The sequence below is a fragment of the Centroberyx affinis genome, unplaced genomic scaffold, assembly GCF_046629955.1.
Source record: "Centroberyx affinis isolate AG114_WGS23_722 - 3 ecotype Tasmania unplaced genomic scaffold, CSIRO-AGI_Caff_v1 ptg000805l_1, whole genome shotgun sequence".
Classification (NCBI taxonomy): domain Eukaryota; kingdom Metazoa; phylum Chordata; class Actinopteri; order Beryciformes; family Berycidae; genus Centroberyx; species Centroberyx affinis.
Window position 1 is genome coordinate 70,606 of NW_027279408.1, and position 16,201 is coordinate 86,806.

At 41.3% G+C, this 16,201-nt stretch overlaps 1 protein-coding gene across 1 annotated transcript in view; it reads right to left on the minus strand.

Moving 5' to 3' along the window:
- map2k5 (mitogen-activated protein kinase kinase 5) overlaps nt 1–16,201 on the minus strand; it is a 66,311-nt gene that overhangs the window by 32,356 nt on the left and 17,754 nt on the right. The window contains exons 9-17 of the mRNA XM_071520505.1: nt 8,616–8,655; nt 7,751–7,819; nt 7,245–7,326; nt 5,613–5,674; nt 3,570–3,618; nt 3,387–3,460; nt 2,034–2,084; nt 1,827–1,898; nt 158–187 (exon numbers count right to left, since the gene is read on the minus strand). Coding sequence (XP_071376606.1) covers nt 158–187; nt 1,827–1,898; nt 2,034–2,084; nt 3,387–3,460; nt 3,570–3,618; nt 5,613–5,674; nt 7,245–7,326; nt 7,751–7,819; nt 8,616–8,655 — 529 coding nt within the window. The remainder of the gene's footprint in view (nt 1–157; nt 188–1,826; nt 1,899–2,033; nt 2,085–3,386; nt 3,461–3,569; nt 3,619–5,612; nt 5,675–7,244; nt 7,327–7,750; nt 7,820–8,615; nt 8,656–16,201) is intronic.

Here is a 16,201-nt window from a genome sequence, read left to right on the forward strand (position 1 = left end):
AACTGGCTTCACCTTCTCAACTTTAAATGACAATCTGCCATTATTACAAAACTCTGAAACCTCTACTTCTACCTCCACTATTATTTAGCACTATATACATAATGCAATGCAAAATAAACCATATATACAGTACACTGCAACATAGAAAATGACTCACCTGTGGATAGGGGAACATGCCTAGCGCCAACTGTGTAAAGAGAAAGGAATAGTTACTGACCAGTGCCAAACCCTTCCATAATTAGGGTTAAGATGTCTATGGTCATTTCAGTAAAGAAATTCAGTATAAAAATTGGCGTTCCTCAGTAATATGTTCTTGTCCCTTTTTTCTGATTGCGAGCCATAAAAACTACTCACAAAATTATTAGAGGAGCCTGAGTCTATAATGGGCCTACAACAGTGTCTGTGGAGCTTGTGTACATGCATGTACAGTATGTACAGTATGTACTGTACGTATGTACGTATGTACAGTATGTATGTATGTATGTATGCATGCATGTATGTATGCATGTACAGTATGTACAGTGTGTACTGTATGTATGTACAGTATGTATGTATGTATGTATGTATGTCTGTCTGTATGCATGCATGTGTATCAGTGTATACATGCCTTTCCATTGCCAGCATCTTAGTGCCACTGAGTACATGTGTATAGACATAGATGGACAAATGCTGCTGAACACACTGAAACGTGCAGAACTTGAGACTTGCAGAGTCTTTCAGGTAAGCTTAGTGCCCTCCTGCTGAAAACACTTCCTCATCAAACAACATCAGCTATTAGTTAATAACCCCCCCACGATTACCGCCTGCTGAGAACAAAACAGAGGGATAAACAGAAGGAGGGAAGGATTGTGGGACAGTTGTATGTGATGTGTGTGTGTGTGTGTGGTTTTGGGTGGGGGGTTGGTGGATAGCTCTCCCCTGACATTTGGCAATTCACTTGGGTTGTGCATTTTTCATCTTGGTCAAGGCCAGCTTATTGACAACATTACATTATTAAAACGTCAAAACACTCACAGTCTTGCCTTGAACATAAATAGACTAACTAGTAGGCTGAGGATTAATCCAAATTAAGCGGGACTTACAGCCATTTCATTTAGCTTAATGCACACCTCTATGGATGGGAAATAAAGAGAAAAGGGCCTTGGGGTCCCAATGCGAGAAAGCTCAATCTTTATCACACAAAGATCATGTCGATAATTTTGACATGACGCTTTTTCTGTGGACTCATCCATTATTGTTATAATTGTAATTATATTAAACAGTATTGACGTATAAAGCTGAGGCAGAAGCCTAAATCATTTATCAAACGGGCGAAGGGGGAGCTGTGGACAGAAACAGATGGAGAATCAATAGTGTCAATGGGGGGACAAGAGACCTGGCAAGTGTAATACTGAAATTAAAATGTTATTTGAAAATGTAGGTTGTCAGCAGTGCACTCTATCAAGGCTCTGGGGAGAGGTGAATAGAGACACTGACGCACACCCACATGGACACACTTACAGACAATGAGCAATAGCCAGTCTGAAGACTCCAGGGGTAAATTCCATCTCCAGTATATTCCACAAATTATTTAATATTGGAGCATAAATTAAAACTCCAAATAATCTATTATCATATGCCTTGAATGTACATAATCATTTCATTTCAATTTATTTTCTGCATTGGAAGCCATGAGTTTAACAAATGCCCCTTACACTTAAACAGATCTTATATCTAGTTATAATTTGGACAAATTCCACTAAAAGTCTGTGCTCTTTAAAACACTTTTCCACAACACATCTCTCTATACACAAATGACAGGTACAGCACATATTTAGGTTCAGTACCTCCATGAAAGAGATTCCCACGCTCCAGACATCTGCATGGATACCATACTGCTCCCCTGATATCCTTTCTGGCTGTGGAGCAGAAACAAACAACATCAAAAACAACAAAAACAAAGTTGGAGGCTCCTATTCTTCAGCTTAATCATATCCTCAATAATACGACTTGTATACTTGAACTGGATGAGACTGAAATTCGGGGTCACTCACCGCCATGTACGCGTTAGTTCCCACATACGTTTTGGCGATAGAATTCACCAGCTGCAAACGAAAGTCAGTAATAGCGGATTAGCAACTTGTTATATGGCATGTCGATATAAATGTAGACTGTTCAACTGACAGCCAGAAGTAAGAGATAACCTTTAATAGTCATAACCTCATTGTCCTATATTAAGTCCAACTCCTATCTTTTATCCTTCCCTAACTTGCATCACCCTAATCTATTGACATGTCAGTGCAGTATTTTGGGCTGTTCTCAACCCTTACACAAGGGAACAGGAGTGAGATGAGGGGACATTTGTGTATGTGTATGTGTGTGTGTGTGTGTGTGTGTGTGTGTGTGTGTGTGTGTGTGTGTGTGTGTGTGTGTGTGTGTGTGTGTGTGTGTGTGTGTGTGTGTGTGTGTATGTGTGTGTGTGTGTGTGTATACAATGGCACATGCCATCAATGACAGGACTGGGATAATGAGTGTCTGTTCCCTCATGGCTGTGCTTTTTTTTTGAGAGGATGCCCTGCAGAGACTGAGAGAGGGAGAGAAGAGAGAGAGAGAGAGAGAGAGAGAGAGAGAGAGAGAGAGAGCAGTGATAAACAGAGAAAGATAGAGATAAACAGAGAGAAAGTGATGACAGAGGGCGAGACAATGCTGCTATTGTTACACATACATGGGGTAAATTTCACCTTGTATCTTCAAAAATGTGGAGGTTGAAAATGAATAACAATTTTTCCAAAGGGGGGATATGTGTGTGTGTGTGTGTGCGTGTGTGTGTGTGTGTGTGCGTGCATATGTGTGTGTGTGTGTGTGTGTCTACATGTTGGAGAGGGAGAATGAGAGTCCTCAGGGTTGATATGTTGGGGAAGGTTGAAGGTCTGTCCCTGGTGATGACATTACAAACACACTCCACCACCCCCCACCCAAAACACATACACGCATAGACGTGCACACACACACACACACACACAATGACTAGGCTATTGTCTGTCACCCACGCTTTCCCCACATCTATCGAATACATATCAATGAGGCTTTGGCGGTGTGTGTGAGAGTCATAATTATAACAAGTGAATTTTTTTGGAGGCTGGAGAACAATGGAGGCAGGGGGGGAGTTAATGTGAGGGGGAGACCCTTGGGAAAGCTCTGTTGTAGTGAGTTGAAAATGAATGCAGAGATTGACAGGTTGACCATATGCACACAGATCTGCACAAACACGCAGACACACACACACACACACACACACTGACCAAACAGGACAGAGCAGTAATTCTGTTATAGACAAAAAAAATGTTTCTCTCTCTCTCTCTGACACACACACACACAAGCAAACGCACACAAACAAAGCAGTGTACCTGCGTGCTGACACCAAAGTCACAGAGCTTGACTTGTCCTCGGGTGTTCACCAGCATATTGGAGGGCTTGACATCTGCGGAGACAAAATGCTTGAGAGAACCGCCATGTCAGCACTCTGCAGCTTGTCTTTATCAACTCTGCTCTTTTTTAATAACTTAGAGCCTGCGTTCTCCCTTGCTCACCTCTGTGAAGTATCTTCAGGCTCCACAGATACGTCAGGCCTTTGACTACCTAGAGGTACACAAGACAGATTAAATACATTCGTTTCAATGTCAGAAAATCCTCGCAAGCACTCCCTCTGAAATGCTAACTGACAGAATTTGACCATCAAAATAGGACTGATTAATTTGTGTATTTAAATGGTAGCTCGACTCCATTTAAGGATAGGAATATGTCCCTATTACTTAGGACTGTTCAATCAAATTTTGTGAATATGAACAGCTCTGTCCTTAATCTAGAATTTAGAGAACTAAAACTCGAATCTGTAATATCGATGTTCAGCCCTGAATTGCCTCAGTTGACAGTTAATGTGAGATCGACTTTGCAGACTAACAGAATAGTTGTTTCAGCTTTGATCCCACTGATATCCAATGTTCAGATATGTCCAAAAATAACCAAAGCTACTCTTATAGTCACCTTTCACTTCTTTTGCATCACTGTCACAGTAATGTCACAGTGATGTCACTGTACATCCATGTGAAATTACTGTTTTGGGGTATTAGACAAACTCCTATCTCATCTGTGACAACAGGAGAAGGAGGTGATAGTTGACCAACACATACTGAACGTGATAGGGTGGAGCACAATGCCACTGAAATACTGAAATTCAGTGTTATTCTTCTTTCAACCTGTCGTTCACATCTAGAATAGGGATGGGAAATTTTGTTTGTTGTTGTGGTTTTTACATAATGAATGTTTTTTTTTTTTTTGGTTTGTTTTTTTAAAGTCTGGTCGACATTCAGCTTAACCTCTTTATTCGGTCAATTTACCACACAATGGAAGTACTGCCAAGTTGCGACTTTAGTTTTTTCCAGGATCGAGCAGAGACTGGTTAGTAACAGAATTATGGAATTATCTAGCCTGCCTACAGTAGCACATTTGTAAAAACAGGTTCTTTAATAAGTGATCTTGTACGAGTAGCATGCTTTGATATCTAACTATTTAGCTTTGGTAGCTAGCTAACAGCCCTCCAAAACATCACTCCATTAACAGACACCAAGGCAAATCAGCATGAACTCAGTCTAAAAGGACTTTTAAGGTGTAATAGAGTAAACCCCAGGAAGACAATTTGTCAACTAGGTGGGAGTGATAAAATTGAACTGTGGCAAAGTAAAACGCACAAAATCACATAACAGCCCTAGGTAAGCATTACATTTTTGTGAATGTGTATTTCCGAATGTGTAATATTGCTCTGTGGTGATTTTTTTGTTTAAGGGATGCAAAAGCTGACTGTAGCCTGTGGCTCCTGTTTCCCATCTCTGATCCACCACATCCTCTGCAATAAATGGAGAAAGCACACAAGCCTCTGAAGTCATACTGCCTCAAAAGGCGGCAGTGGAAGTGCAACAACTGGCGAGTGCAGCATCACTCACACCCTCTTGGGTGCTTTTCCTTCTGTGATAATTAACAACTGTGACAGTGGAGGGAAGGGAAAGCTGTGAATTAGAATTAACGCTGACTAAATAGCTGTCAATGTTTGATTACGGACAAAGTTGAAGGAGGGGAGACAAAAGAAAGGGGAGGTGGAGGAAGGAGGAGGGTAATGAGGGTCAAAAAAAGGCAGGCATTTATCAAAATCAAGGCCATCTCTATCAAAATGCTGGTTTTAACTGTGAAGGGGGAGGAAGGCAGAGAGGGGAAGGGAAGGAAAACACATTGGCTCTGTGCATCACTTTCCCAATAGAGGCTAATTGAAAGATTCACGCCTGTAGTTTTCTTTTGTTTGTTTTTTTTATAAAATGGGTCTGTTGTTTTCTTCTCAGATCTATCTGTATCCATCACACAAATCATAGGTCAAACTGAAAACTATGACTGCCAGACATATATAGACAATTACACCAGATTGCATAGATGTTATCAGAAACAGTGTAGTACTGCAGTAGAGTCAGATAGATTACATGGTTTAAAACCAACTATATACAGTACAATGTTCAGTATTTTGAATTTTGACCATGCTGAATCGGTAGTACTATAAAGGTGATTTTGTATGTTTCATGGCAACTTACCGCCACTGCAATCCTACCCAGCACGTGCTCTGGAATTCTCCGGTACACGTCTAGAGAACCACCTGCATAAGACAAATTGTTCTTTCATTCAAGTAGTCAGTTGGCAGAAGACATTTTGCAGATTCAGAATTAATTTCCTGGGGGCCTTTTGCCACAGCGCCAGGGGCTTCAAGAGCCAAATTCAGGTCAGCCAGTCAGGGTGAGAAGCTTCACTAGTTCTATCAAACTTCATCACAATGTGGTAAAAATAACTTTCTACAAATCATGTCTGTTCTTTTTTGAGCACTATATGAGCAGTATTTGACCACACCGGTATGTCTTAGGTCAATTGTGGAAAAACAATGGAGAGATTTAATTACAAAGAAACCCATATCAGACAGTTTAGAATACTAGTTCTCCAGTCCCTTTAAGAACTTTAATTCCTCTAACGACAAGGTTTTTTTGTTCTCCAGAATTAACAGTTCCCCTCTAATACTGCGAGAGATGGGCTTGCAATTTTCAGCAGTATCCAAGTCACTTAAAAACTGATAGTTACTGCTGTTTTCAAAACTCACAATGAGTCTAGTCATAGCACTTGTCTACAAGTAGATATTCTCAGACTGAGAATTTGTCATTCCTTGCAGTTTTATTGCAAATTAACATACCATAGGATTATAACAATTTAGCTCAGCTCTTACTGTGAATAGCTGAGTCAGTTTGTATGAAATAATAACTTCAAATCAATCTTTCCATAAAGAAGTTCTAAGTACATGACACTTAGTTCAAGTCTAAGTGAGTATTGCTTTTTTTGTTCCAATGTTAGTCAAAGACAGCTGATGATCTAGCTAGGTAGTTAATAGAGCTTTATTGAGATTGCAGCTTCATTCCCAAACAGATCATTTTAGCTGGCAGAGGTCCAGAGAAACAATCTAGATTATTATTAACTTTCTTAAATTCAGTGGTTTGGGCAAAGACATTAGAAGCATGCAGGTTACCGTTTCAGAGCTCCTTCTCCTGACTGAAAATACAAGTAGAAACTAAAGCACATACTAATTAATAACTAAAAGACATTGTGTTGCAATATTAAAGCTTGCTTACTGTAGATACAGCCCTATGCAATGTCTACTGAAAGGTTTTGTATGGCAGCATACTCACTTTAGATATTTGGTATCATGTCACAAATTGTAGCAAAATGCATAGCAATTTACATAAAGTTGCAATTTCTTTTGTTTGTAATTATCATGTTAAACTTGGAATGACTGATCCAGGAAAAGTTCCATGAAGTAACGAGTGTTGAGAGGTTAGACAGACCTTGCTGACAAGTTGACCAATGTGTGAAACAAGGGAATCACTGCATTAACACACACTTGGACAAACACACATACACCTACAAACACAGACAGCACCCCGTCTCACACAAATCTATGCACACACACACAAATGCACTTAAGTCAAGATTTATGACGCCCTTGTAGCTTTTAGCACACAGGCATGCTAACCAGCTCACAGCGATAAGACATTCACTTGCTCTGCAGAAGTGTAAATGGATACATGGTGGAGAGACAGAGGACAGTTCCCCAAAGTCCTTTCTATAAAGCTGTGGCTAGCTATGACTAAATGTATGATCCACTGGCTTAAGCCACAGAGACTCACCATCCATAAATTCTGTGCATATGGATATCCTGTTCTCCACAAAAAAGGCACTGTAGAAAGTGATGATGTAGGGGGAATCACACTGCAAGAAAGGAAAGAGACAATTTTATTAGGAAATGTGCATCAAAATGTGGGGAAAGTGTGAAACTAAGAGTTAATTGTAGATCATACAACATCCATTTTTTTTTATCATATTACATTACATTAGACCAGGCTAAATGCACCTACTGAAACTTTGCCTTGTTGAATGAAATATATCTGAAATGTATCTGGAAATACATTCTCTTCTTTACGCATTTGAATTATCCAGCAACCAGTTTGTAAAGCTCTGCAGTGAAGTAAGTGATGAAATTTTGAACACAGTCAATCGTCATGATGGCAAAGGCCTAGGTTGAAAATAACGGGAATTATCTTTTAAATTAATTAATGCAGATAACATAATAACACTCCACAGAGAAAAAGGGACATTTAGTAAGGAGGAACAAGTTAAATCAGTCAATGCTAACCTTGTAGAGAATCTCCAACTCCGACATGATCTGCTTCTGCAGCTCCACTGTGATGTCCAGAGGAATGACCTACAACGAAACACAAGTATACAAGGTATGGCCTTTAATCATGACAACACCAACAAGTCCTGTCAGGTGAACCCTGATGATGGTTCTGTACTGGGGTGACCTGCATTTTCTGGCATACAATCCAATCATCCCTAACAGGGTGAAGTGGATCAAAACTAACATAATGACATAATGACAGCTGAATTTTCCTGGAGTGCCACTAAAGTATTGCAGTTTTCAAGCACGGGGTTGTCATGAGAAAAGTGAGATGCATGAATGCCACTGTATACGGACACATGTCTACATTCATACGGAGCTTGTGCGCATCTAGCCACATAGAAAGCATGAAGCAGGCGTCAGTAAAGCCTTTGTAATGATGCATACGCACTTCTTTGCTGATGAGAGCAAAGAAGAGCATGCCATGCCAGAGCTTTATCAAGAAATTAAATGGTCAGAAATTATCCAATTGGAGTATTTATGGGAGATTCTGAGACAACAGCTGAGGTGGCAAGATCTGTTTCTGAGTGGAAAGCAAAATTACCAATCATCAATTTCTCTGCTGATATTGAATTTTTATGGTGGCATTTAAAATATTTTCTCAAACTAAAAACTGAATACCATAGTGGTTGCCAAAAGTTGTAAAACTGATCTTGCCAATTATGTAGTCATATGAATGTTACCATTAGGCATGTGGGAAAAATGGTAAGGTTGCATGAACTTCAAATAGAGAATTTAGTTTTGTGGTGCGAAAAGATGCAAGAGGGATAGTAGTTAAAAACTGAGGTTAAAGCTGACACTACACAGCAGTTCTTCTCACCTTGACCGCTAAAACCCTCTTGCCAAGAAGATGGTATGCTCTAGAAGGAGAAAAAAGGAGAGAATATGAAACAAAACCATACACAAACTACAGTAGAGTGCTTGTGCTTTTTTTGAGAGCTGATAACTTGCTTTTGAATGAAGAGGTCTGTTCATTATGTACTTTTCTATGATTAAAATAAAATGGAAATGTGAATGGGAATACCAAACAAAATAAATGTTAAAAAATTTTCAACTGATGGGTAATGACAGAAATTCCACAGGTTGGTGACTTTCTGAAACAGTGAATTCCCAATTAGCATGACAAAATGCTTCTGTTATTTCTCCTAAAGGTCAGAGGTCACCACCCAAAACCAGTCCAGTCAGCCCTATCACTAGTTCTTCCAGACAGGGTTTTGGGTTGCAGGTAAAGCAGCAGCCACAGACCGGCCCCATAATGATTTAATTATCAAACTCCTTAATGCCAAACGTCGGCTTTAGTTACAGCCCGTGAAGGTTAGTTTACGGCACCAGTGACAATACCCCGGGACCTCTCAACATACAATCCTCAAGGACAAATAATGTCCAACAGCTGTCAGGTGATGGGGATGAGGCGGGGGCAGTGTACGTCACACAGGCTGGTTTGCTCACGAGCGGGCCTGGTAAATGCGATACCTGGCATCTCACCTGTCAGTGGGTCTTCCAGAGCGAATGTGTATGGTGCAAGGTGTGATTAATGTGTTTTAGATTGGGGTATCGTGTTGCTCTTCGTCCAGACACCTCTAAACTGGCCCAGGCCTTTAATTAATGACACCTATTAGCGCCATGTCTGGTAACTACCTACAGTTAGAACAAACACTGGTTCCTGATCGCGGCTATGTCACGCTGGACATGAGCTGTAGGTTAGACATCTTCTCTGACAATGGAATTTATGAACAGTCTCTTGAGGTCAGTAGAAACTATAGATTGCTTGGGGAATTTTTAAGAGATATTTCACTTTAGTAGGACAGTGGTACTACCAACTGCCCGGAGGATTCATAGTAGCCATACATGTTGAGCTATATTCATTCTTCTGCTGTGCTGTTAATGTAACAAACCGTAACCCTTCTTCTGACTTATGTACAGTAGGCGATGATATTTCTTTGCACCCCAAATGTTGTTGATAACATGTGCTGTCTTTTCTGTAAAAGGGCTCTGTGCACATAATGCTGATGGCCTTGTTTCCGTTTTGATGTCTCTGTCTTCCTTTAAGCTACAATCTATATCAGTTAAGCATGACTGCCGCCTCTTAATTAAGATAAGATGAAGATGTTAATTGAGACAAGAGCGCAGGGGTAGACATGTTAAATACTGATTGGGCAGGTTCTGTGTGTAAGGCAGCTTGAAAAGAGATTAAAACAAGTCTTTGCCATGCTGAACAACTTCTAGCTCTCAATGAGAAATCCAAACTAATCCAGTAAGAAATATCCACCCTGTTGAATATGTGGGTGGCTCCACCAATTAAACACCACTGAAACACACAAGGAGAGCAGCGTATGTATGTATGGGACATTGTGTGCATGTGTATTGTGTGTGTGTGTGTGTGTGTGTGTGTGCGCGCGCAATTATTGGGTGCATATTGCATGCATATTCTCAGCTTTCTGATGTCTGAGATCCTGAGGTTTGGATTGAGCAAGACAAGCCTCCCAAATACTTACATGTCCTGCCTTTATCATTTAATTTCATTTGGTTCAGATCCAAAGTGGTTTTCAAAAATAATTTATCTATTTGCAGGTTGGTTTCTTAAATATGCCTTTGATAAGATAATCGATGAATCGATAAATATTAAATGATAAATGTGTCCACAGTATGCCTATTTCTATAGACAAACTATAGACATCCAGGAAGATTCCAGCCATTTTGACTGTAAAAGAAAAAAGCGTCTAAATTGTAAAAACTGTAATACAAAAAAGATAAAACTACAATATCCAAAAGTTGAAAATAATTAGGTTGGGGGGGCATATCTTAAGGCTAGAGATATGGAGTGACTGCTGCTTTATTCCCAGACTGTCCTTGACCACCTCAGGGCCGAGCCTCCCTGTATGAGTTACAGTGACAGGCTTGTGACAGCAGGAGAGAGGGGGACAAGGTTACATAGCCACCCCCCGCCACTTCCCCCTGATCTGACCCCAGTAAACGTGCCCCATTGCCTGGATCTTATTTACACTCCAGCTCACGCTGTAATAAAAGCTCCATCATGCAGTATTCATAGGGCCTCTCTCCATGTCTCTGAAGTTGGGGCCGTGGGTTAGAGAGCCTGGCCTCCTGGATCAGGACTGCAGGAGTAGGTTTACAGTGCCACGTGGATGACGGGCTGCCTTTCTCTCTCCCTGACACTCTCACCTGAAATGGCTGTAATGGGCCTCCTCACTGACACAGACGGACACAAACATAAACACATATATACACAGACAGACATATGCACACACACAAAGAAGGCTTGCCAAGTTCCCAGTGCATTACGAGCACTGAGGATGAGAGGCCCAAATAACATCTCAAAGACTTGGAGAGGCTACTCTCTATTACATCTTATCATGTATTAGTAGGAAAAGCAAAAGGATATTATTGTGAGATGCACTATTTTGGTTATCCTCTTTGCAGCATGAACATGGTAGTCAAATCAAAAGAATTGTAGCGCAAAGACCCATCGACCAGGTCTGGTATCCGGCAGCCCCTCAACAGAGCATTTATAGTTCACCTGACAGTGGCAACTACATCAGTGCCAGGTTGCAGGTGGATCATCCAGGGCCGTACGAAGCTCAATAAGGTACATCTGTGCTTCAAAAACCTGAAGCCAGGGCAAGACCTGTGACTCCACACTAAAGGATATGGCATCCATCCAGGCAACTAGGCTGGCAGCAGAGGAAAACTCAGGGCTGCCAGGCAAGTTCAAGGTCTGGATTTACCAGCATGCCATCCTCCCAGGAATCTCCTGTACCCCCTATGAGGTCCCACAATTGTCTGTCAAAGCTTTAAGAGGAAAATCAGCCACTGTCTCTTCCCTGGGAGGTTCACATGGAGGAGGCCAATATGAGGAGGAGGGCCAAGTATGAGGACATTGTGGATAAGCGCCGCAAGCGGAGGTGGTTTGTACAATGTGCATCTGTCAAGGTGAGCTATAAAAAGTTTGCAGGCCAGCCTCTATGCAGGGCCTACAGCCTCCTGTCTACAACAAGAGGGGGGTCAACAAAACCACCACAGAGCTGTTGCGAGGATCAAGAGGATGAATCTGTGGACTACAAATACCAGGAGACTGGTCACACTACACAAGCCAGAGACTGGTCAACCCCAGCTGGGTTACCAGGGTGAGGGTGTCTTATGCTGAAAGACCTGAAACACCTAGTGACCACAGGTTACATAAATGGCGATGTGCCCAAATACATCACAAGATATCTGAATATACTGTTGGCCGATATTCCGTCTAGTTACCAGCCTCTGCTGAGGAAACCCGATTCCCCTTATCTGGCCTGTGCTTGAGGGCCGCTGTATCTGCAGACATGTGTATCATCCTACCGATTTCACAAATTAGATCTCCTGGTTAAACAACTACGCTAACTGGTGATATCAGGTAAGTGAGTTTGACACACCTACCATGGCCTAATATGAGTAATTGGAGAGTTTGACTAACTTCGAAAAATGGAAAGCTACTTAGAAAAGTTTCCAAATAATTAATGGAATTATTACCTCCCTTTACAACCCAAATGTGATGACATTAGGCTAACTCACAAACAAATAAGCACAAGATAGAAATAGGCACATAAGATAAAGCCTTTCAATGGTTTTGGATTTCATACCACTGTAGATCATAAAAAGTGAAAAGACATTTGAAGCAGGGAGGGTGGGTAAATGGAATGGAAGAGTGGACTGGTGAGAATAGAGTCAATGCAGAAGTAACATACAGAGTGTGAGTGATCCCCCTCTTAACGGCCCACACATTTTGAGTATACATACAAGCAAAACTCATTAACCAATTAAACAGCCAAAGGGTTTCGGCCCTTCAACTTACAATATAATCAATGGGGTGAAAAAAAAAATCAATGGAGAAAATGGGCTGGAAGACTGAAGGAAAAGCCATGGGTGTTTAAGTGGATGTCACCATAGTCACAGCCATGTAAATGTGCTTGTTCTAATTGCGCTGCTGGATCCATGAGGCACGAAATAGCCTCTGTGTCCTTGTTATCGTATTTATAAGCCATAGAGTCTGTTAGATTGGTGGACAAGATGGACCTCAGAGAGAGTGTGTAATAAAAAACAAAGGCCGACATTGATGGATGGCTAGGTCACCGTGTGGCTATGGAAAGCTGAGGTGTTGGTAACATCCAATTGAGTCTAAATGGCTCTGGGTCATAAACGGGCCAAGAGGTTAAAAGGTGGGGAGCCTTTGGTGGTGCTTTTCACACGTGATAAGCCTCATATAAGCTGGACCAAAGGGTAGAGGCTGAAGAGGACAGAGAATTGGTTTCTAAAGAGGGGGGCTGTATTCACTACACATTAGACAACAGTGAAGGATTTCAATGGAGGTTTTAGATCAGAGGGGATACCAAATCATTGTGTCCTTGCATGTGTAGTGTTTGTGCATGACTGATAATGGTAAGTGTTTGTGCTTGTGTGGGCACACGTGTGTGCATGTTCCACTATGTGTAGCTATGCATGTGTGTGCATATGTATGTCATTGGGTTATCAACTCTTCATACTGTGACATATAATAACACTGGAACAGGACGCAAAGCCCAACAGAGGAGCTGACTGAATTACTTTTTTATATATATATATAAAAGAAGCAATTTAAAGTAATACCCAAGGTGCCTGGCTGGGTGGTAGGGAAAGGGCTAAAAACCCTTTGTGCATGTTTGATGGTCAAAGTGCTTGTGTTTTACATTAACCAAAAACTGTTTCATCTAGAGGTGATGTAGGACATATTAGAGAAGGCATCATCATGTCCCCATCTATTCATACATATACCTATACACTTATGGCCTATAACCTATACACCCTGCAGCCAAGAACTACAAAAAGTGAGGTCTCACATGACTACAATGAAATTATCTGTGAATAAAATGTTCATGCTCTGTACAGAGCAGCTCTTCTTTAATTTAACACAATGTATTACAACTATAGGTTTAAATAAGTTAAAGTACATCAATAATCCATCTAATAGTCTATAGGCATGCACAATCTATGCCAGTATTTTGAACATGTGACAGTAAAAAAACAGTAGTCAATGACAACAACTGGCTTTTTATACAATTTCAGGACCATTACAAACATCAAACAGGCATGTTTTTAGGTTTGTTGGGGAAAAAAACGTCTTTCCTTTAACATCTTATCTTTCCTTTGAGCTTACTTACATTTCGGTAAGATGAACACACAGGTCACTGGAGCTGTTGGAAGCGACTATGACCCCATTCCTTCATCTATTTTTACCTACTCTTGCCTAAACTTTCTGGCTTTAGTGTGACCTCTAGGAATCTCTTCAAGGAAACCTCCACAACCTTAAAGGAACAGGTCGCCATTTTTTAACCTTATCTCCATATATTGGTCCTCACTAATACATGCTGTGAGACGGCACCATGTCTGTCTACTCGCTCTGTGTCTCGGAGACGGGCTGTGGGAAGTCCCAAAATTCACCTGCCGATGATTTGGGATTTCCAACTCGTAGAAAAGACAACTGCTCTCTTCCTGGTCGCAGTTGGACTGCCCGCTGTGGTTGTAGTTTCTACGAGTTGGAATCAGCAAGTGAATTTTGGGACTTCCCACAGCCCGTCTCCAAGAAACAGAGTGAGTATTAGGGAGGACCAATATATGGAGATAAGGTTAAAAAATGGTGAAGTGTTCCTTTAAGGTTTTACATTAGTTTCACTACATTACATTAGTCTACTCAAAGTGCTGTGGAGTGTATGCTTAGTGTATGATATTAATTTCAATTTTGTTTATAAAGAACCAGAACATTCTTGTGTTATTGCAGCGTACATGTTCTCTCAATTCATTATTTTATAGTTTTTTTTTTACCATAAATAACACCTCTTTTGATATATTGGTATTCAAAGGGTTCCCACTTCTCAGGCAAGATAGAAGTTGGGTCCTAATGCAAAACCAGTTGATAATCACTGATCTAAACATTCTGAGTAGTCAGATTACTAATTACTAAATACGTTGGAGACAATTAGGCTAAGACTCTAAACCCTAAGCACATCTTCATCTAATGCCCTTTTATTTTGTCTCAGTGTGGAAACAAAACCCAAAGGCTGGGGTCAGCATGGAAGGAAAGGGCCAGTGGACTGAGGTGATCTGTTCCACCTGGACTCTTCACATCTACATCCTTTTATGCGCCTGATTGGATAACCTCAGCTTCCTGTCCAGACATTTTAGGGAAATTCCACCATGATGAGGCTCTTGTAAACAAGTGGCTGTATACTTCTGTTGATGTAGTTATTTTTTTGACCCCTCCACTTCTCCTCAGGAAGTGAATTTCCTCTTGCCACCTCACCTTGTAAAGAGGAAGGACTGTCTGGTTAAATTAAGGCAAAAAAAGAGCTAGAATTGTGTTGCTTATGCTGTGCCTTGTCCAATTAATATATGAATAACTTCTAATAGATTAAAGAATACTTTTATTCTTTGTTCATGGCTACAGCTGTTCATCAAGGTCGCTTTATCAACCTTATAGTCATGATGGAGAGAGAATGGAGAGCTTTCATGCGGCATATTAAGGCGTAGCCTACATCTATAAAGCTTAATAAAACTGACTGAAAATTAAAAATTTAAATTAAGCACATGAAAAATTGCAAGTGATTGTTTGCTTCCTTGAATCGCAACCTTATTGTGGTGTTGGGAACCTTGTGCTCCTGGTAGGGACACCCAAGGCAAACTGGTCTCAGGCGAGGGGCAAGACAAATAGCGATACAAGAAGTCACCAATGAATGGTTCAACAAGACCTAGGAGAGCCTCACCCAGAATAGAGACACTGGGACACACACACTGCAGCCAGGCCTGGGAGTGGTACTCGCGTCGGACTGTCTGCCCGACCAAGGGCAGGGGTGGACCAGACCTAGGCTAACTGGCTCTTGGAATGTGGATCAAAACCTCTGTAGGTGTGAAAGGTTGAGAGGTACCAACTAGATACAGTTGGGCTGACCTCCATGCATAGGGTTGGCTCTGGAACCAAACTCCTTAACAGGGGTAGTCTTGCTCCTACTCAGGACTTGTCCAGGGTGAGAGGCACTGAGCGGGGTTAGGGATACGTGGAGGGGTATGATTAGGAGGAATGGCCTCTATGATCTGAACCGGACTTCAGTGCTAGTCATGGATTGTCAATAACAAAGACCATGTTAGAACATAAGGAGGTTAAGTGTACATAGTACAGGAACGCCTTGGGCCAAAGGTCGATGATCAACTTTGCAGTCGTTTCATCAGACCTGAGGCCATATGTTCTGGACACTTCGATGAAAAGAAGGGCTGAGCTGTCACCAATAATGGTGGATCAGATAGCCGGGAGGTTGCCAGACCGGCCTGGTAAGCCCAAAATTGTAGTAAGAGGTTGGTGGGAATGCCTAGTGGAGGACTCTGTCCAGA